General features: G+C 43.4%; 1 protein-coding gene across 2 annotated transcripts in view; it reads left to right on the forward strand.

Moving 5' to 3' along the window:
• Positions 1 to 22,442, forward strand: part of LOC108244537 (protein unc-13 homolog B) — a 133,321-nt gene that overhangs the window by 26,569 nt on the left and 84,310 nt on the right. Inside the window, exons 6-11 of one of the 2 annotated variants that reach the window (XM_017430826.3) lie at positions 220 to 293; positions 1,304 to 1,361; positions 1,852 to 1,887; positions 2,608 to 2,821; positions 20,135 to 20,410; positions 20,510 to 20,597. In XM_017430826.3, the coding sequence (XP_017286315.1) occupies positions 220 to 293; positions 1,304 to 1,361; positions 1,852 to 1,887; positions 2,608 to 2,821; positions 20,135 to 20,410; positions 20,510 to 20,597 (746 nt within the window). The remainder of the gene's footprint in view (positions 1 to 219; positions 294 to 1,303; positions 1,362 to 1,851; positions 1,888 to 2,607; positions 2,822 to 20,134; positions 20,411 to 20,509; positions 20,598 to 22,442) is intronic. The other variant, XM_017430827.3, reaches the window with a different exon arrangement.

Genomic DNA, 22,442 nt, shown 5'->3' on the forward strand with positions numbered 1-22,442 from the left:
GGCAGGCAGACAGACAGACAGACAGACAGACAGGCAGGCAGACTTTTTAGCTCCAGTTTTAGCTGCTGGTTTGTTGTTTTTTGTTGATAGTTCCTCTAACAGACGTCAGTGAATTCACTCGGGGCTCACGCTGTCTTTCCAGTTTACGTTCTGTCCTCACGCCGTCCCCCAGTCCGTCCCGTCCTCTTATTGTCCCTTTCGTCTGTCTCCTCTGTCCAGACATCCCGGAGGACGAGGCCCAGTACTGGACCAGTAAACTGGAGCGGATCAACACCATGCAGATCCACGACGAGGTGAGATCCTCTGCAGACGGGAAGTCCTGGAAACGCAGACTTTAGGTTGTTATGGTTAAATTTATAATCATACAAATAAAATCTTAAAAGCAGTTTCTGTTTAATTGTTTTTAAAAAGTAGTGGGACGACCTCTAAAGGTGAAGCCAGGTGGGATAAAAACCTGGGGTGGAAATTAGCACCCGCCACCGGCCAAATGCGGGTAAATATTTGAAGCGGCGGGTGAATTTGATCAACACACACGTCACTGTGGCGGGTTGGCAATTTGAACAGAAAAGGTGTTATTTGTCCTCTTTACATATAGGGGGCAGCAATGTGCTCCAGTTGCTTGGTAAATTATTTTTGTCCTTATGTTTTAGAGGGGGAACCGTTTATTTCAGACAGCTGAAATATTTGGTTCCCCCCTGGTAACTTTTGCAATTTGCAGTTGCACCACAACTGCTTCGACCTACCTCGATCATCATCATCATATGAAATAACTTTTTGTCACAACATAAAATAGTGGCTGGTAAAATATTTGAGTGGCTGGTAAAAATTTTGACAAAATTTTTAATTTCCACCCTTGATACAAACTACTTCTTACTTGTTTAAACTGTTATTAACATTGTCTGTATGTATTCAGAAGGTTGTAAACAAATTAAAATTAAACCTCACAGTTTAAATAAATTCAAATTTATGAACTGTATAAGGCCCAGTAAAAAAATACAAACAGCAAAAAAAGCTGTAGGAGTGAAAGAACAACTGTAGAAACAATAAAAAAATAAGAATATTAGCATCAAAAGCACAATCTGATCTGGTTTAAATGCTAAATAATAAAAGAATTATATAGGTTTTAGCTCTCATTAGTTCTTCCTGTAACTTTCTCCTTTAATTAAATAGTTTTATGTTATTTTTTATTTCTTTCTTTGTGATGTGGAGTGATTGGCTCTCTGCTGCCACCTGCTGACGAGAAGAGGTTGAAACAGCAGAGAATATTTAAAAACATGTTTTCTCTCCTTTTGTCTCACATCAGTATCCGTTACAAGGAGACGTTCAGAGAAGAAGAACAGCATCTATGCCGTCTCAGTGCTGTAAGTCACAGAATATAAATGTTAATAAAATTATAAATAACCTGTCAAATTGGTTCAGACATAATTCATTCATCTGTGTGTTTTAGCTGTGACTGAAAGTTTAAAAGCTTTAAAGATCTGCCTTCATTTAAAACATGAAACTTTCCTTTTTGTTGCTGTAATGATAACTCATCAGCAGGATTATTTATCAGACTGATCACTGATGGAGTATCTCGTCGCACAGCTTTGAAATAAAACAAGCCTTTTTAGCTCAAAGTGACATCAGAGTTTTGTGCAGCAGCTGCAGCGGTTCCCTTCTCCGTTTCTTCTTCATGTCGTTGATGACTCGTAAACGTGAAACTCATCTCATCACTTCACTCATCTGCCTCCCGTGGTTATCGCTGTCGTTGAGTTTTACACGTTCCCCTCCACTGTCCATCCTCATTCAGCCATCATTCCTCCTGATTAAAGCTCACGTTTCTTCTCTGTAAACTCTCCTCCACGCCTGCAGGCAGTTGGAGTTATTTTGGATGGAGTGACCAGCAAAGTACGTATAGAGGATCTTTGTTTTTTGTTTTTAATGTTGTCTCCATCTTTGCATGGTGCAGGACTGACTTTTCTATTTCTTTAAAAACATAAAAGACCAGTTTGTGTAAAGGTTCATTATTTTCTCTTCATTTTAAGTCATGTGACCTCTGGTTGAGAAAAGTTTCAGCTCAGTGTCTCTCTGTGTGTAATGTTCATCTGCGACCACTAGAGGGCGCTGTTTGTTAAAAAATGTTGTCTTCTGGAGGATTTCTTTCCATCCTTTCAGGCTCTTAGGAAGCCGTTTCTTCTGTGGTTACTTTTTAATGAATCACATTTTATCAACCGCTGAAGGTGAAAGCAAGAATGTTTTTGCTTTGTGTGTGTGTGTGTTCATTTATCTATCTGTTAGCAAAATATCTCATGCACCACTGAATTGAGTTTAATGAAACTCATCACTGGATGCAGATCTACAGCTGGTTTAACTTTTGGAATCAACCAAATTCAAGATGGCCACCTTAGCCATCCCTGAAATGGCTGTAACAGGTGGTAACAGTTATCCTCAACACATCAGGTGCTAACAGATCAGGACATCTCAGACGTTGTCCCTCCTCGTTCTGAGACAGTCTGAGTTAAAGTCTCTGGGATGAAAAGCAGCGCTCCTCCGTTTCTTGTCTGTTGAAGATTAAGAGATTTCTTGTAAAATCGTTTAACTGACCCGTTTGTGTCGCCTTCGACCCAGCCTTCGATGACCCCGACAGTGCTGTGGATGACCGGGACAGTGATTACCGCAGTGAAACTGGCAACAGGCCGCCGCGCTTCCACAACACCTCCCAGACGAACTCTTCTGTCCACCAGTACCCCATCGGACGCAGAGTCCAGCACCGCAGGCTGTCCAGGGAGTCGGACTCGGTCCAAAGCTACGAGCTGGACTACAGAGACGTCAGGCCAACCAGGTAACGGCTTCGAAGAATGGATTTTACCATCAAACATCTTCTACCAAACTATCAAAAAATACTAATATCAAGCCTCTTAGTTTGTCAAAATAATGTTAAAACTTTATCTTCTTTTGGTTTTAGGACAAAGTACCACTTTTGGAAAAGAAACAATCATTACATTTGACATATTATTAAACAAATAAATTTTGCTTCTACATTTTTTCCCTCACATGATTTTTTTCATTGACTGATCTATGGTTTGAATGCATGTTTAATTCTTTTTCTTTTCCTTCTTTCTTTCTTTGCATCATGCATGACACCTTGTTTTTAACCTCAGATCTAGGAGATCAAACAGTAGGGGGGGGGTTGGGATAATCCCCGTTGACTCAGGTATGGGTGTGGAGGACTGGGAGAGTCGATATAAAGTGCCTGACTCGGGCGTCTTGGACGACTATTTAGATTCTGAGCAGAAACTGTGGGAGGATGAAGATAAAAGCATCATCTACAGAATCAGTGACAGCTGCGAGTCGAAAGGCAGCAGGTTTTATCAGACGGTGGAATGTGACAGACTTTCCCTGGAGGACACGCTGGAGACAAACGACGAGACACAAAGAAAGAGGCGTGGCTTTGGCAGCGGGGAAGTAAGATTAGTTTACAGGGAAGCTGGCAGCTTTGAGGATGAAACGTCTCCCCCTGAAATTGACATAATTCCATCAGTCAAGCAGCTACGGCAGCCGACAGACACAGAAAGTCTACTTTACAAGACCAGGCTGTGGGCCAAAACCGCTTTAGAAGACACACTGGAGAACTACGCAGCTTTCCGTGAGGAGGAAGCTGCTCGAGAGGAGGCTGAAGGGATCAGGAGGAGAACTGAATACAACTCCATAGGTTCAGATGAGATGCAGTATTCGTTTGGGTCTGAGGAGGAGCTGGAGGATCTGACATTCACAGAGGGAGATGCTAATTTGGAATACGAGAGCTACTACTATCCTGGGAAATATATGTCGTATTTTGGAGGACAGGGTTATGATCAGGATCCTCTGTTGTCTCCTCCGGAGGAACCAAATGATGAATCTATAGATCCAATAGGAGAACTGAGGAGCTTAGTTCACTCTGTGTCTCACTACTTGGCTGTAAAAGAGGAGGAGATCCTCAAATATGAGTCCATGCCCAAACCAGCTAGAAGAAAACTCCCAGCTCTGCCAGCTGAGGCTAAACTTGTGCAACCAGGAGACGGTGATAACCCTGAAGTAAAGGAGGAGAGTTCTGTTGAACAAGGCATAAGTGGAGTGAAAAATGCAATGAGCTCATTGTTCAGTACGATCACAGGATCAAAGTCTCCCACTGAGGTAGAAGCCCCCGGTTCAGCTCCCTCCCCTCAACCATCACCGTCTGATTCTGGGATCTCAAAGCTGCTCTCACTGATCTCTAAAGCTAATCCTGACGTTTCGGAGGCTCCTGCTGCAACAGAACCACCTACCTCCCAAGCATCCCTCCAGCCAGAATCAGGCATTTCAAAGCTGCTTGCATTTATTCCCAAAAGCGGCGGTACTTCTCCCCCAGTGGCTGTAGTACCGCCTGCCTGTCAGGAGCCCACGGCAGAGAAGAAGTTTTCTCTTCAGTCTCTTCTGCCTTTTCAGTCCTCTGAACCCAGCCGACAAGCTGATCCCAATCAGACTCCCTCACACGTCAGCACAGAGGCTGGCAACCAATCCACAGCTGGGTTTGAATCTTTGTTAGGAAGGCTAAGTCCTATGAGACTTTTTTCCAGTACACCAACGTCTAGAGAGCCGTCACCTCAGCCCTCAGAATCTGCTGCAAGTAAAGAATCTCAGCAGGGATCAGGATCTACCAGTCCTAATCCACATGGCTCACAAACAGACAGGCCAGATTCAGGAAGTGGATCAGTTGATCTTCTGCCAGATACAGGAAGTGGATCAATTGAGCTTTCCCAAGAAACAGGAAGTGGGTCAGTAGAGCTTCTTCCAGAGACCGAGTCCTCTGGTGAGCTTCCGGATCTTCAGCAGAGAGGAACTGCAGCTGCTGAAGTCAAACCTGAGGGCAGCTCAGAGGAAACAGGATTCTTCAGTCCTTTTAAGAAATCTCTCTCTACCCTTATATCACACGCTCCTCCAGAAAGTTCCTCACAGCCTGACACCAAGCCCGCAGAGGAGTCATTTTTAGGAAGCAAGTTAAAAATCCCCTTTTTCTCAGAAAATGCTTCCATGACAACCCAACCAAAAGTGGATGGGGGTGTGCTGTCAGGAATTCTTAAATTTGGACCAGGGGAAGATGCTAATGACACCTCAAATAGCTTATCGCCTACTCCTGCAAGATCTCCCTCTCCAGGCCGGGCTGCTTTCCTTGAAAGTGTGCCAAAAGGAAACACAGGAACCGGATGGTTTTCCAACCTGTTTAAGGTTGTTCCAGGTGACCCTGCCAAGGAACCTGCAACAAAACAAATGACTCCCACTGTAACTCTAACCAAACCTTTTGGTCAAACTGAGCCTGAAGAAGTGTCCCCCGACCCATCAAAGAGCACAGACTCCGGTGGAGAACAACCCTTTCAGGATCAACCACTAGCAGAAACAAATGTCACGTCTGGAGATGAAGGTCCTCCCAAAGTCATAGAAGGCAAATCACAACCAGAAACCTCACAGACTCAAGGAATTCTGTCCGGGTTGTTAAAAATAGGCCCAACAGATTTGTTTGAGAAGAAAACTACTGAAGGGGAAAGTCATCCTCATCAGGGTAGTCTGTTCTCTGGCTTCTTTTCACCACCTTCCCAATCTTCTCCCCAAACACAACAACATTCAGCCACACAACAACCAGGAGTGTTGTCGGGATTTCTAAAGTTAGCATCTGATACTGTTTCAGCTTCTACAAGTCAGTCAACATCACCAGGTGACCAATCTGACCAAACTCCAGCTCAAGGACAGGGACTCCTTTCAGGGTTTTTGAAAAAAGCTGCAGACACAATAGTCCACCCTGGGTCTCAACAAACTCCATCGAATCAGGAGTCAGATGATCAAGGAACAAAAGCAGAGAGACCTGAACAAAACTTGAGTCAAAGTGCAGCTCCTTCTGCTCCATCACCCGGGCTTTTGTCAAGGTTTAAGTTTGGTTCAACAGAAGGTTCTCCTCCTGACAAGGATCAACCAGAAGCCTCAGATCAGCAGCCAGCAGCAGAACAAACACCTCTAAAAGCAACACCAACGCCTCAACCCACTGGATTATTTGGAGGTTTGCTAAAACTTTCAGAACCATCCCCCCAGCAAACATCTCCCAGTCAAGGAGGTTTGCTGTCTGGTCTGTTTGGAATTGGTAGACAAGACTCTGGTCCTACAACCCCCTCCCAGCCCTCACAAAGCCAACCGCAGAGTGTCAGATCTGAGAACCAACCAAATCAACAACCAGGTGATAAACCACACCTGCAGCAACAAAACCAAGTGCCTCCACAGCAGTCCTCAGGTGGTCCTGGAGGGATGCTTAGTGGATTATTTAACAAAATTGCAGATGTAGGTATGCCACAGTCTACGATCGGGAGTCAGCCACCTCAGCAACAGGCACAAAGACCAGGACCCAGAACGATTCAGCAACCACCCAATCAACAGGGAGGCTTTCTCTCAGGGCTGTTTTCAGCAGGCTCTAACACTCCAGCTCAGCAGCATCCTCCAGCTAATCATCCAAACCAGCAGCAACCCCAACAGGGTAACAGACAACCTCTCCGGAGGCAAAACCAGATTCCTCCACAACCTGCTGCCTCTGCACCAGAACCTCAGCAGGGTGGATTATTGTCAGGACTTTTTAATAAGTTGGCTTCTAATGATAATGCACCACAACAGCCCAGTGCACAGACTGGTTCTCAGCAGACTAATAAACCTGCACAACCTTCCAGCCAACAGCCATCTCAAACCAGTCAGCAGGGAGGATTCTTATCTGGTCTGTTTGGACAGTCACCACCTCAACAACAACAACAACAACCACCAAGTAAAATGAGAAGCCCTGAACAAACATCAACCCAGCAGGCTAGTCAAACTGGCGGCTTTCTTTCAGGTATCCTTAAGCTTGCATCTGGTGACGATGCACCGCAGCAACAACAGCCAAGTCAACCTCCTCCAGCTGTAAAATCAGAGCAAAATCCAACTCAGTCTGAATCTGGGGGGTTATTCTCTGGGCTATTAAACAAAATTTCAGCTACTGTAGAACAGTCCCCTTCACCTGTTGATCAGGTAAGCCCTCAGACAGCACAGCAACAACAGCAGCCACGTGCAGGTCAGGGCAGACCGCAGATTCATAGAACTAAACCAGTGGAGGTGCAGTCCTTTCCAGAATCATGCGCCGATAAGGAATCAAAAAGTCCACCTCAAAAAGGTTTTCTCTCAGGTCTTTTTAGTGTCACAGAAGAACCACAGTCAAAAATACAGCAGCCACCAACATCTCAGCCTGCAGACGAAGAGTCAAAAACCAGCACGGACAGCTCATCTCCTGGTTTGTTCTCCAGCATTTTCAAAAGAGACAATAACCCTTCTGCTCATGGCAAGGAAAGTCTCACTCTTAATAGTTTAGTGCCAAAAAGTAAAGAGGATCTTCCTTCAAGTACAGCGACACTTACAACTGCTTCTAGTTCAGTTAATCCAGTTGTTGATAGTGAAATTAATCTGCATTCACAAGTGATGCAAGATCCTACAGCTTCTCCAACACAGCGTTATCTTGAGGAAATCCAGCGTCTCTTGTATGGGACAGCAAATGAGTATGGTTATAAAGACCTCTTATACAACTTTACAGAACATGGGGTTATTCCACCAGAGCTATATGACCATCAGTGTCTGATAGAAGCTCTACTGTGGCAACAACTCAATGATTATATCCAAGCCGAAGCTTATGCTACCCAAGTCCAGGTTGGTAATCCGACATACCAGGGACACGTAGCACCCACAGTTATAGCACCTCAATGGGAGAATCACATATGGTTAAATCCTAAAGATATGGATATAACTGGCTTCAATGTACCCTCTCATCCTTGGAGGGATGCTGCTGCCCAGCTGTTTGAATGCCGAAATCGCTTCCTGGACCCAGGTGAAGATCTTATTTTGTTTGATATGAGTTGCAAAAACGATAAACCTTGGAGTAGCTGTGATCATTTGAATGACCTTACTAGGAATAGAACACCATGGCTTGCAAGAGGCAGTGCCATAAATCTTTCCATGGAAAAGTCAAAGACAAGGTTAAGCCGATGTCAATCCCTTGCAGAATGCAATGCACAAGGATTCAGCAAAGCTGATGCTGCTAACAGTTACTTACAAGATGAAAACTTTGATTTGAAATCAGCCACTGAGTTTTTGAAAAGACTTGCAACAAAAACCAGCCCTGTTGACTTAAGACGCAGTGCTCTGGATTTAAGCAGGTCTGCAGGAATTGCAAGGGATGCAGATGAAGACATGCTGTTTGAGGATTCTGAGTGGTACCAACAATGGCTTTCACTATTAGATCAAGGATTGTGGTGGCCAGCTGAAGCAGGAGACTGTGGATATTATGTTTACACAGATGGAAGTTACATTTATTCTCTTTTAACCGATAAATCAGGAAGGCACCTCTATGCCTGTGCTACAGAAGAGAATATGCAAACTCTAGGAAATATCACTGAAAATATTGCTAAGATTTTGAAACAAAGAGAAACTGACAAAGTGACCCTTTGTGGTTTTAAAATCCCCATCAACGATGATAGTAAAGGCTTCTGGGCCCCTGACAATCAGCCGAACACCTTATTGCAACCTGACGCACCCATAAACCTGACATCTGCTCTAAAAAAAGGTGAAAAAATTATGAACATGAATTTGGAAAGCTTCTCTCAAATGTTTCAGGAGTCTATATCTTCTCAAGCGGAGCAACCCGTTGACTTTAGTGTGTATAAGCTTAAAAAGATAAATGTGGAGTCCATACAAAACACTCACACTCCTCAAGAAGAGCTAATGGAAGCAGCAGATTTTAGTTTGAGGTCTCTAAAGGGAGGGCATGGAGGGCCATATTGGAAAAATCAAGGTCTAAAAGATGTGCTCGCATCTTCTCCTACTCGTTATTCAAGACAAATCTTTCATAGCAAGCCATGCCCTATTCCTGAAATCAGGATTGCACATGTAGATGATGCACATGCCGACCAATCAAGACAAAAGGCAAGCTCCATACCTTCAAGAATCATTGGAAAATCCACTAACACTGATGCAAGTAAACCTAAACCACTGCCATCAACATCTGTGTCTAGTAAGCTTTCAGAGACCTCAAACATAATGGCTAATACCCCATCAACTTCAAAATTACCAGGACAAGTAGAGTTGAGAAGGAGACTGCCAACACTACCAACTGTCAGTTTGACAAGTACGTCTCCAGCTCCCGCAACAGACGCAGCTACTGCGAGTTTAGCCAAAACATCTTCAACTTTACCGTCTATTTCCTCACAGAGACCCCATCTCACCAGGCAGTCGTCTCAAGCAGATAAACCCAGAGTATTACCTCAAGCTAACAGGAGCATTGTCACAGAAAACAGGTCTCCAGCAGTGACTCAAACATGCTCTCAGTCTCAAAAACAACCACAAGATTCTTTTAAAGAGCTGAAACCACAGTTACACATATTGAATGACACTTCAGATAAGTATGGTGAAGCTTACCTTTACAACAAAAATCAGACATCACATTTCCCTCCGGGTACCTCTCAAATATGCCATAAAGTTCTGGATTTTTCTGCCACAGTGAGCAAAAGCAAAAATGACAAACCAAAAGAAGACACTGAAGCCAGTGTCAAATCTACACAGAGGAACGAGATTGTTGACTGTACAAAGTACAAGTTGAAAAGATTCAAAGAAAAAAAGCAGGTTGATTCTGAGACAAGTTTGGACTTTACTGGTGACACTGTAACTGCTGTAGATCTAACTAAAGAAACCGAGGAAGAGGAAGTTGAATGGCCAAAATCAGAATGTGCCAGTGTGAGTGCATTACAGGACATGTCTCAGACCAAGCAGTGTAGAGTAGTTGACCAGCAAAACCAATCAACAAGAAGTTTGTCCAGGCCAGATGTTGAAATTAGCCATTTACATTCTTCAGTCCATACTCGGCAACTTCCATCCTTCTACAGTGCATCTAAAGAAGCACAAACAAAACAAACCAATCTCCATATCTCTGACAAAGTTGCAGCAGATGCCTCTGTCAAGCTGACGCCCACATCTTTCGTATTACCAAAGAGTTGTAACGCGAACACCACATCAGAAAAAACAAGCTCTAGAGCTGTACATGTTTCCAGTAAAGTCTCCAATCTTGATAAAGGTGTTAAACAAACCACTAAAACTGAGTCAATACAATCTGTACTGACCTCCTCCCTGCCGAGCCCTATGATGAGAAAACAAGTAGACATTCCGCAGCAGAGTTCACCAACTGGTCTTTCACAACAGATTCACAGTAACTTAAAAACACCAATATCTACATCTGTTTCCTGCCCGTCAAGTGAAAAAGCTCAACAATATCAGAAGATCTCTGCACCACCAAACTCAATTAAAGCCTCACTAGATATGTCTGTCAAGACAACAACACAGCAAATGCAGCAAACCATTGTTCCAACAAACAATTCTGTCTGTGAGGCAATGTCATTGACCAGGAGGAAACCATTGGCTTCTGTTGAGGCAGACCAAAGTTTAAGTCGTCAAGAATCCATTGACTTGACATATAAAGCAGTGTCACCAGAGAGTAAAGCTGGGTACATTTATTCACCAACCGTTAAGGAAGTAACCTGCTCAGTAACAGCTACACAAGAAATTACTTTTAAGCCTTTCACCACCTCAGTGGAAATGGATCTAAATGTGAGTAGCTCCTCTAAGAGTGTCCTCACTAATACACAGCAGGGGCTTAATAATCAGCTTAATTGTGACTCGGACTCTGTTATGACTCAACGACAATCTTGGCGGAGCAAAAATGGGGCCTTAGTTCAGTTACCTTCACAGTTATCAGTCACAAAACAAACACATGAGCCTTTTGCTTCAAAAGAATATACCACTACAGAAGTGTTGGATATGTCACCCAAGCCATGTCAAGCAAATCTGGGGAAAATAGTGCCCAAAGATGAGTGTGCTTCAGATCAAGCAATTCCACTTGTCAATAAGCCAAATGCGAGAGAAGCTGCCAGGAGAGATTCTGTTGGGATTGCACTGATAGTTGAGCAGACTCATCTGGAATCAACAAACCAAATGCAATTTCCAAACACGACCCCTGTGCAAAATGTGGAAATGGCCGGTACTGTCACTGTTCCACAGCATCCACTCCGCAGTAATATGCTTATGCTATGCTCAAGAGTTTCCCAGTCCATTGACAAGGCACAGTCCCTCAGTACAGCTCCAGCAAACTCTGTTAAATACACATTGGATATGTCCACAAAGGCATCCAAACCTGAGACAGTGGTCCACAGTTCAGATCCAGTATCCCTGGTTCAAACAAGACGATCGAGTTTAGCATATTCTCATGAAGAGTCTGTTGGTGTCCCATTAATTGTGGAGACACACCACCCCCAGGAGCATCCTAAAAGACAACAGATAAGAATGGTGGAATCACAGAAACCGATCCAAGGATTTGTCCAAAGTCGAGAATCATCAGCACCTGCCAATTCCATCAGACACTCCCTAGACATGTCTCCAAACTTCAAACAGAAAAAGCCTGAAATGGCCTCCTTTATGTTATCCTCTGACGTTGTACCATTGGTCAGACACAAGGCAGAGGTGACAAGGAGTTGTTCTGCTGGTGTACCGCTCATAGTGGAGAATTCTGCATGTCAACAAAAAAGACAAACTATGGCTGGAGTCAACACAACTGAGCCCCTTCATAGACAGATATCCACTTCTCACGTCAATAAGGTATTTTCTTGGTCTAACACAACCTTTAGGGACATACAGCAACAAAATAAGCCCATAGATTTTTCAGCAAAAGACTGCCTAACTACAAGTACTCTTTCAAAAAATCAAACTGAACTAAAAGATGGAGAGCCTATGAACTTTACTAATATAAAAGTAAAGAAAGACATTTCTGAAAAAATGCCAACTAAAAAGCAGTTAGATAAGAAAACATCTGTAGGTATTGTTGACTTAACTGTGGATCTTCAAAACAAAACAACATCTGATCATCAAAATGCAAAGGATTTTACTTCTCGTGTTAGTGTCCCATCTCAGCACCATCTGCAACAATACACACCTGCAAACGCTGTTATGGAGGTCAAAAACGAGTCCCAGTCTTCTCAAACTCAAAAGTCATACATGGACTATTCATCTGGCAAACAAGCAACCACCCAACCCAGAACACATTACATACAGGCGGGAACAGGACTACACCCTGAACCAGCAGATTCTTCACTTTTAAATTTGGTTCCAACTGAAAGAAGAATGGAGCCTCTTCAGCATTATGCCCCAAAGACCATACAGGACAGTGCATATCAACAAGTCAGCAGCATACATGATAAATCATATAAACCTGAACAAATCTTTCCAAGCAAACCTCAGCTCCCAATTCAACATTCAGATCCTCAACAGTATTTCCAGCATTCTGGTGTGGAAATGGCAACTTCTCAGCCAAAGACACTAAAGTTGCAAAAACAAGACACAACTGGTCAGCATGACCTGACCCGAAGACCCAAAATTCTTATAAAGCAGGCAACTGTAGACAGCTGTGGGAGCACTGAGGAATTTGAAGAAGGCAGTCAGTCATCTGTTCCTTCCTCTACCCAGCACCTGTTTAGTGGATCCCAAACTGTTACCGCCACATTGTCTTTGAATGCTAAGTCTGGTTTGAATATTCAGCGAGCAGATGACCGGCAGATAACTGATTCTTCTCTCCCACCTGGAATTGTACAGTCTGTGCACAGCCAAAGCACTTCAGATGCAGTCTATTATGCAAAAGGGCCTCTTCAGCTTTCAAAACCAGCCAACTTAAGTCAACACATTACTGCCCAGCATCAGCACACACCGACCTCACCTTCAGCTAACATGGATTCAATTCAGGGTGCTTCTCAAGTTTATGCACCTTTATCACAACCCACTTCAATGCCAGCAATACAAAGGAGTGGTCAGGATCAGAGTTTCAGATCTGAACCACTGGTACCATTAACATCAGCAGGATCCTCCTCTGTCAAGGGTTTGATTTCATTATTTAGTGGTTTGAATGCACAATCTGAAGGTGCAAATCCACCTGTTCCTATTTCACACCATGCCAAGATTGTGTCTAAATCTGTGGACCACAGTAAAGGAGATATTCCGCCACAAATGCAAGCCATTAGGCAGGATACATTTGACCCAGTTATCCATATTGATAAAACAAAACAATCAGTTATCTCAAAGGCACAAACTTCCTTTGTGTCAAGTTCGCCATCTTGTACAACAACACTTGTGCACGGTAATATTGAATCTATACCAGTGACTCCTCAAAGTAAAGTAATTTCATCATCAGATTTATCTAAAGATCAATCTGCAGCCATGCAGACTGAGTTGGCTCCAAAAGTACCACTAATCACTGAACCCAGAGGTTGGATTTTAAATAATGAAAGCCAACAAGCATCACCGGTGGACACTTCTACCAGTGATTTGCCACTGTATTCATGTAAGCCTACATCTCTTTCTCAAGACTGTGAACAACCACAGGCAACAATAAATGTATGCACAGTCAGCAATACAGCAGAGAAAGAATGGCCCATTCCTGAAACATCCCCAATTAAACTGCCAGATAACAAACTACATAAAGGAAGTAAAACTGTTGATGACTCAGCAGAAATTTCACAAACACTGCCAGAGCCTGCATCAAAAGCAATTGTGATAAATGAAGTGACTGTATCTAAATCAGACACGTCACAACAGCCAGTTTCAGATGAGACTAAACTAACTATATCCACACAATCTATCAATGTCAGTACTGGACTGGGTAAGGTTCCTTCTACATCCAATGAACCACAAGAAAAAAGCAGACAACCAAGTTCGATCTACATTGGCATTAATTCCCCAGACATGCCTCCTTTTGGTATAGAAAATGAACCAAGTGAGCCAAAACCTTATGTTAGACTACCTCACATTTTTGTCTCAGCAGCAAGTTCACCAGAAGAGGAGCCGAATGAACTTGAAATGAGTGAATGTAGCAAACCTGATGTCACAGAGGTTGGTGCTTTTGAAGATGTAACTCCTAATGCAGAAAAACCACTGGACCAAAATGAAGTTTTACCTGATATTATTGTTGCAAAGGCAGATAAATCTAAAGATGCTAGTGCTGAAGAAAGCAGTATCATCAAAGAATCTACTGAAATATCTGCAGATGATGTCAAGACCTGCTATCCAAAGACACCACTGCCCACCGCAGATCAGACACATGCAAATGTGGAAGATTCTCAGAACATCTTGATTGAAAAAAGCTCAGCTACAGGTGCTACCTCCCCAAATACTGAAGTAAAGTCGGAGACTAATCTGCCTTACCAACTGAAACTTCAGCTTACTTCAACAGACATAAACATATCAACTTCAGACACAGCACCAATTGAGGTCATCAAACCTCTCAGTGAACTGGCTTGCCAGGATGAAAACCTAACTTTTGTTGAAAAAACACCAAAATGTGTTGAATCAGTGGAGGAGCCATCCGTCAAAGATGAAAACAAACATTTAGAAGCTGCACTGCCTGAAATGGTTCAGTGTCCTAACAGCTTGACTCTGAAAGAATCAGCTGAAGAAGCCCAACATCTACAAGACAAACCTGAAGAGGATGCCACTCTTCCTGGACCTGAGCCCACTCCCATCAACCCTCCCACAGAGGAGATTGCTGTCCCCAAGGAAGATGGTACAGCTGTCCAAGCTGATCCACCCAAGGCTGAACAGACTAAAGAGCAAGCTGGAAAAGGTATATTTTCTCTGTTTAGTGATTCCACAGCAACAGCAACCCCACAACAAACCTCCTCTCAAACTGGATTATCAATACTTGGAGGCATTCTTCCTGGCTCTTCTACCAAAGACACCTCTGGGACAGGGTTGCTGTCAATGTTTGGTGGGTCAAATGCTCCTTCTTCACCTGAATACAAAGACACAATGCCACAGTCCACTCCACAAGAGCCACAGGGGAAAAGTCTATTCTCTATGTTCAGTGGTTCCAGTGTTCAGCCACCATCTGGTCCAAGGGGTCCAGCTGCTGGAGCTGTGCGACCCAGAGGTCCTCCACCCAAAGAGCCTCCAGGAAAAGGCCTGTTTTCCATGTTTGGTGCATCTCCACTTCAACAGCCACCCAGTCCCAAGGGTCATCCAGGTGCTGGTCCCCCACCAAGAGGACCTTCCACTGGATCTTCTCTTTTTGGTGGGATTCTATCAGGTTCTGCAACACATAAGGATAGCCCGGGTTTGTTTTCTAAGTTTGGCAGTCTAGGTGCCCAACCCCAAACTGGACCTAGAGTACGTACACCTGCACCAACAGTTACACCACCAAGGCCCAGCGCTCCAGAGAGCTCAGGGAAAGGACTCTTCTCGATGTTTAGTGGACTGAACCAAGAAACATCAGAAGCACAACCTGCAGTTTGTAAACCGGCTGACTCAGATGGTGGTTTTAAAGTGTCTTCTGTGTTTTCCCTGGCAGGGAGTTCTGACAGCAACAAATCTAAAACTGGGTTTGGACTGTTTGGAATGTCTTTTTTGGAAGAAACCAAAACAGAGCCCGACAAAAATGCTCCTCTTAAAGAAGACATTACTTCAGACCAAGTAAAATCCACAGACACAGAGGTTTTGGTGAAAGAAGCAGAGGATGACCATACTGAAGCTGTCACAACTGTACCATCGGGGCCTCCTTCCACATTATCAGTTAAAGAGGAGCTACAAGGAGAGCAAGTAGAACAGTCATGTCAAGATGTTCAAGATTCATCCAAAGAAGGCACTACAGAAAGTTCTGTTCAACAACCAGCTCCACAAATAGACATGAATGAAGAGAATACAAACCAATTAAACCTTTCCTGTAACCAAAATTCTTCAGTGATGGTTGAAACCTTTATTGCAGATACATCAGATGTTTCAAGTAGTTTGCCAGAGAAAGAGGCACCAAAGGAAGTCACTGAGACCCAGTCAGACATTTTAAGTGAAAATAAAGACACAGAAGATGTGTTGGAAGTCGAGCAAAAAGATGAACCTCAAACGGATGTTTTAGAAACTAAGAGCACACCTGATGAAGGTGATGTAGCTGTGGTCAGTCACCCATCAGAAAAGAACTGCACTTTCCAAATGTCAGAGAATGTTACAGATCCTATTAAAATGTCTTCAAGCACTAATATTAATGTGGAGGAATTAAAGCCTGTTGTTGAGGATGGAGTAATAAATTCAGAGTTGCAGGAACAAACTGAAGATGCTGTGAAAGTTGCTGTTGAAGAACAAACAGCAGCTATAGATGCAACTATGTCTCTTGAGGAAACTTTAAATGTTTCTAGTGAAGAACAAAGATCAGTCACGGTTGATGGAAAATCATCCGAGAAACCTTTGGAGGATGAAGAAGAAAAACAACCTTCAGCTACAGCTGCTGAAAATTCATCCAAAGAGGGTTTAGAAGTTTCTGTTAAACAACAAACAGCAGCTGACGATATTGAAAAATTATCTAATGAACCTTTAAAGATTGCTGGTGAAGAACAAACGGTGGTCACAGATATGGAAAGGTTATTTGAAAAGGAAACTACGGTTGATTCTGAGAAAACAACTTCACTTTTAACAGAGAGAGACTTGAAACTCTCATCTGATGTAATTGTAACGGAACCACCTGAGCAAAAACTTGAAGCTACTACAGAACCTGAGCATGAGTTGGAGAGAACTCATGAAAATGAAGCTGTTGTAGCGGTAGCCTTATCATCAAATGAAGAAAAAACCCCTGGGAGCGCTGCAATAGCACCGGCTGGCCCGCCACCACATCAGCAGCTTAGTCAAGGCATGGCAAGACCACCTGGCCCTCCAAGACCAAGAATGGGAGCACCAAGAATGGGGGGACCACACATGGGATCCCCAAGAATGGCTGGGCCAAGAATGGCTGGACCAAGAATGTCCGGGCCAAGACAACCAGGACCGCAGAAGGTCCCTGAAGCAGCTCCGTTTTCTGGCTTCATGTCGATGTTTTCTTCTTCAAGTGCACCAAGTAAATCACCAACTGGTGGATTTTTTTCAAGCTCACCTGGATCGTTTTTTGGATCTTCACCTCGTCAGCCACAACAACAACAACAACAGCAACAGAAAAGCTCATTTTTTGGCCTTCCAAGTAGCATTGCAACCGAATCTATTACCAGTGACATATTCGGTATGTTCAAAAGTTCAGAGGCGACAAAGTCTGAGGAACCTCTGCAGCCCGACACAAAACCTGGACAAGATGATCCCTCCCTAAATGTGACTAAGTCAGGGAGCACTGTGACCTCAAATGTAGAGAGTGCACCTTTAACTGAAGACGGACAAGTTAAAAGCACTGAGGATTCACCTGAAAAAGGCCTGGTGAAAGAGGCAGAAAGAAAAGACAAATCAGAAGAAAGTTCTCTTATTGAATCTGCTATAAAAACAGTAGAAGATGTAGAAAATATAAAGCATTCAGTAGAATTTGGTACTGAAGAGTCTCTTAAAGATGCACCTTCCTCAACCCCTGAAGCCAAGGGCATGTTTGATATGTCCAGTCTGACTGCCCCTAAATTTGGCTTTATGTCTGTAGCTACTGATGGCTCAGCATCTATTGGATCCCTTTTCTCTACCACATGTCCAGGCACGGCTGCTAAGGCCCAGCATCATCAGACTGATCTCCTTTCAGGCTTTAAAAGCCTTTCAGCTGGCATCTTCCAGGAAGACAAGCTGTCTGGAAAGCAGGAAACATCAACTGCGCCGTCTGTGTTCGGTTTGAAACTGAGTTCAATGTTTGGCTCCTCTGACCCTCCCAAAGCTGAATCCAGCTCTCATGTTGTCACGTCCCAACCTCAGCCTGAAAGCCCAGAACCTACAGAGGAATTAGATGAGCCGGATTCTGACAAACCATCTCCAGGTTCAGGAGAAACCGAAGATGCAGACGCCAGTGACACAGAAGGACCAACAGAAACATCGAAAACAGGAAGCTGTGACACCTTGGCACAAACGCCACAGTCTGGCCTCCCCTCTCTCTCAGGTTCTCTTTCAGAGAGTTTGGATAAACCAAACTTAATGACATCATTCCAGTTAGATAAGAGTGAAGTAAGCACAGCTGACACCAGGCACACAGATCTGGGAACAGATCAACCAAAGGATCTATTGACAGCGGAAGCTGCAAAAAGGCTAGTATCTGTATGATAAATGACTTTTTTCATTTATCATACTATTTTAGATAGACATGGACCCATTTCCTGCTGTTTCCCCATAAATTTGTCCTATAGTAATCAGCCATAACATTATGACCCCCAATATGTAAAAACATAGCACCGTTTTGTCCCGTAGACATTACTTTAACATTTGGTACTTGTGTGAACATTTTTGTGGATGAATAAGTCAAAGTATGAGACATTTTAGGACAGCTCTAGAGGATGTTTGTCCCTTCACAACCTAATCAGAGCTCTGTAGGTGACATATTGTATGTAGATTGACATATTGTTGTGGCTGATCCGTATTTAGTCTATTTGGACCCTTTTCCTATTTCTCTCTGTTAAAACTATAAAAAATATGCACACATGCAGTCTAAACGCTGACTGCAGACATTTGTTAAAGAAGCTGAAACTGAAAATTTTAAGTTAAAACGAGCTGAAGGAAAGCTGAAACCATCAGAACAGCAGGTAAATTTAACAAAACTGGGAAAGCCTAAAACTGGCACGACAGCAGCTAAAACAGTTCAAACTAGCAGAACAGCTGCTAAACGTTATAATGAGAAAAACCAAAATAAAAGCTAAAATTAGCAAAATCGTAGCTAAAAGCTGAAACCAGTACAACTGTAGCTAAATGCTAAAAGCATAGCAATAAAAGTCAAATGAAAAACAGTAGCTAAAAAAAGGAACAGCATTCAAACAATCAGACTTCTAGTTTTAACTGGATCATAATTCTGCAGCTGTAAACACGTAGCAGTTAGTGAAAATCTGCCATTTTAGGTTTCGTGATCCACGTGAAAAGGCGTAAATATACTGCAGGCTTAGTTATCGGCTTCCTGACAGTGATGGAAGCACAATGTTTGAAGGAACCAGTGATTTTATTTATTAGCTTTTCACCAGTGAGGCGGTTATTGAGCCCCTCCTTCCTCTGTCCCCTGCAGTTCTCTGAATCATTTCCAAGTCTCAGCCAGTTTGTTTAAATGAATCAAATTCTGATGGATTTATGGTGGAGCTGCAGTAAAGACCTCAGAGGCAGCCTGGACACCGGACTAAAAGGAACAGTGAGAAGTAATTTGGCAAACAGCCAAACTGAATAAATCATTCTGGTTAAAGCACCGAGCCACTTTCCTCGTTAGGTGTCTCAATCATCCGGCAGTCGCACCTCTCTGTCCTTCTGAGTCGGGGAGTTGGCTTTTTTACCGTCTGAGCTCGGCTTTTTCCACAGCTGTAAGACAAGTTTAATTTCCATGCTTTAATGTTATTGGAAAGAATGTTTTTTTTAAACCCAGATCTCATAGAAATGAGCATGATAACAAAGTTAGCATTTCAAATATGCAAACAACATGCTGGAGGAAATGTGAGACCCAAAACAGTGCTTTCAGTCGTTTCCTGTTTCCTGTGCCACTGGTGAACCATTAGTTTTGTTTCTGTTTGGTTCGTTTTACACATTTCCTAATAAATTCATTAGATTTGAAAAAATAACTGGGTTTGCAAAAAAACCTTGTTTAAGCTTTGTTTATTCACCTAACCCTTCTAAGTCCTTTGACTTTTCTACTTTTTTGTGGATATTTTCCTTCTTTAGTTTACCCCTTAGTGCAGGGGTCTCCAACCCTGGTTCTCGAGGGCCACCATCCTGCAGGTTTTACTTGTTTCTCTGCTCCAACACACCTGATTTGAATTAATGAGTGATTAACAGGCTTCTGCAGAACATGAAGAGATGATTTGGAGCAGGGAAACAAGTAAAACCTGCAGGATAGTGGCCTGAGGACCAGGATTGGAGACCCCTGCCTTAGTGTCTTAACTGTACTGAGTTGAAAGGTTTCGTTCCAAATTTAACCGCCTCACATTTGAACAATCTCCTCATGATCAAAGCTAAGAAGAATCTGTTATTTTTAGTACAATTCATTGCTGGTAATTTTGTAAATAAGCAGTTTAAATTCTGGGATAAAACCTTTCATTCTCTTAACTCCGTCCGAACAGTGTTTTTGAACCGACTCTCTGTCCTTCAGTCCCTTGGACAGCTGCCACTTCGACTCGTCTGGGAACCTCAGCCCTGTCAGCTCCCAGCTCAGCTCCGAACCCGAGGATCGCCATCGTCCGGGCTCCTGCCCCCCCAGCGACCCTCGGCCCCCTCTCCACAGCCACTTATCTGAATGGAACGAGGATGAAGAACCTGAGAAAGAAGTGACCGGGCCGCCAGAACCTGGATCCAACAAAGACCTGAAGGACTCCTCGTTCATCTCTCCCAAACCAGCCCTGGACAACAAGGAGCAAACTAAAACCTGGTATTTTTTTATTATCATTTAAAGACAAATTCATTTTACCTGTCTACAAGGTTGTTTAACGTCTTCATGTGGGCTCATGGTCCGTTTGCCTTTTCCCAGCGTGTTTGAGGACGGGCCGCTCCCCTGCTCTCCATCTAAGGTCCGCTGGCTGAAAGCTTACAACAAAGTGAGAGTGAAGCTCCTCGAGGTACAAACTGTTTGATTTCTTTCTTTGTTCTTTTGTCTTTCTGAATCAGACAGGTTTTACAGTAAAAACCTAAACATCCACTGATTCAGGCGGAGACATGGAGACTGCTGTCCCTGTCTCTGTCTCTGTTTCTTCCTCTGTCCCTGTCTCTGCCTCTTTCTCTCTCTCTCTCTCTCTCTCTCTCTCTCTGTCCCTGTCCCTGTCTCTGCTTATGTCTCTGTCTCTGCCGCTCCGTCCCTGTCTCTGTCCCTGTCCCTGTCTCTGCTTCTGTCTCTGTCTCTGTCTTTGCCTCCCTCTCTGTCCCTGTCTCTGTCTCTGTCTCTGTCTTTGCCTCTCTCTCTGTCTCTGTCTCTGTCCCCGTCCCCGTCCCCGTCTCTCCTCTCTGGTTGGTTGAGTTTCCAGTCATGCTGCAGCAGTTTTGTTCCCTTCAGGATTTCCTTTGATCTGAGAACCTCTTTCTGTTGTTGCTCCTTTAAATCTGTCGCAGTTTGCTGCTGCAGGTCAAAACGGTCCCTCAGATTATTGCACCAACAGGCTGAAGGTGGGTGGGAGGGGGCGGGGCTTGGCTCAGGTGTTGGGCTCTACGTGCTGCAGGTTTAATGCTTCTTACTTTTTATTTATGATGTCTGACATAAAACCCAGGTAACATACTTTAACTAGCCTTTTGCTGCTTTTATCTTTTACTACTCAATTTCAGCCACTCAGCGCTGAGCGTTCACCTGTAATTTCACAGAATATGGGATTTTTTCCAGTTGAAACAGGTCCTTTAATAAAGTATATTTTAAAAATGAGCCTTAAAAATACTCTAATTTTAAAGGGAACAGAGAGTGAGCAGGTTCTGAGGCTTTACCACAGAAAGATAATTTTCTTCTCTTATGATATCCATCTTTTTATTTTATATCATCATAAGACTCCTCTTCAAGTGTGATCTTTGAGGTTTTTATTAGGTTGGTGAAAATTAGAAATGTCCCGAATAAATCCTTAATAGCTCGCAGCCAATTTAAACGAGTGACTTTTCCAGACTTTTGTTATTCCTCGTCGTCCAGGTTTATTTATATTCACAGATTTAGCAGATGGTTTTATCCAAAGTGAGGAACAAAATTCCAGCTTCAGCCCAGAAAGAAAGCCTGGAACAAGCATTTTCAGAGGAGTTGGAACAGAAAGAGAGGAAGTCTGGTGTCTCTCCCGATCTGAACGCTGCTCCTCTCAGAGAATAACCCAGTCTGAGCTCGGAGCTCGGAGCTCGTCTGTAGCCTTCCTGAGAGGAGAGGAACGGATCACGTGGAGCCGTTAGCCTGAAATATCAACATCCTGGAGAGGCTGAAAAGGAAGGATGTCTCCAGGTTTGCTGCTAGCCAGCAGTTATCACATTAAGGACAAAAATAGTCCTTGTGTCTCTGCGCCATGGCAACAGCATCACGTTTCCATGGAAACGCAACCTTAAGTTTGTTTCTGATTAGGCTTCTGTTTCTGACGGTAAGTTTGTCTGTTTTAGGTCATGTTGGTCAAACTGTAGCTTAAGGGTTTTTTTTAGGCTCTTGCTGATAATTTTGTTTTTTTAAAGGTGACAGTTTAGGTTTAAAAAGTAAAAATAAATGTGGCAACATGTTTGTCTTTGTTCAACACTAATCAGGTGTGAATGAGAGATCAGTTATTTTTATCTGATTTTGTTTAAAGATCTGATCCTTAGATGTCCCAGCATCAATCTGATGTGTCCCAGCATCAATCTGATGTGTCCCAACAGACATCTGATGTGTCCCAACAGACATCTGATGTGTCCCAACATAAATCTGATGTGTCCCAGCATCAATCTGATGTGTCCCAGCATCAATCTGATGTGTCCCA

Source organism: Kryptolebias marmoratus, linkage group LG1, assembly GCF_001649575.2.
Source record: "Kryptolebias marmoratus isolate JLee-2015 linkage group LG1, ASM164957v2, whole genome shotgun sequence".
NCBI lineage: Eukaryota > Metazoa > Chordata > Actinopteri > Cyprinodontiformes > Rivulidae > Kryptolebias > Kryptolebias marmoratus.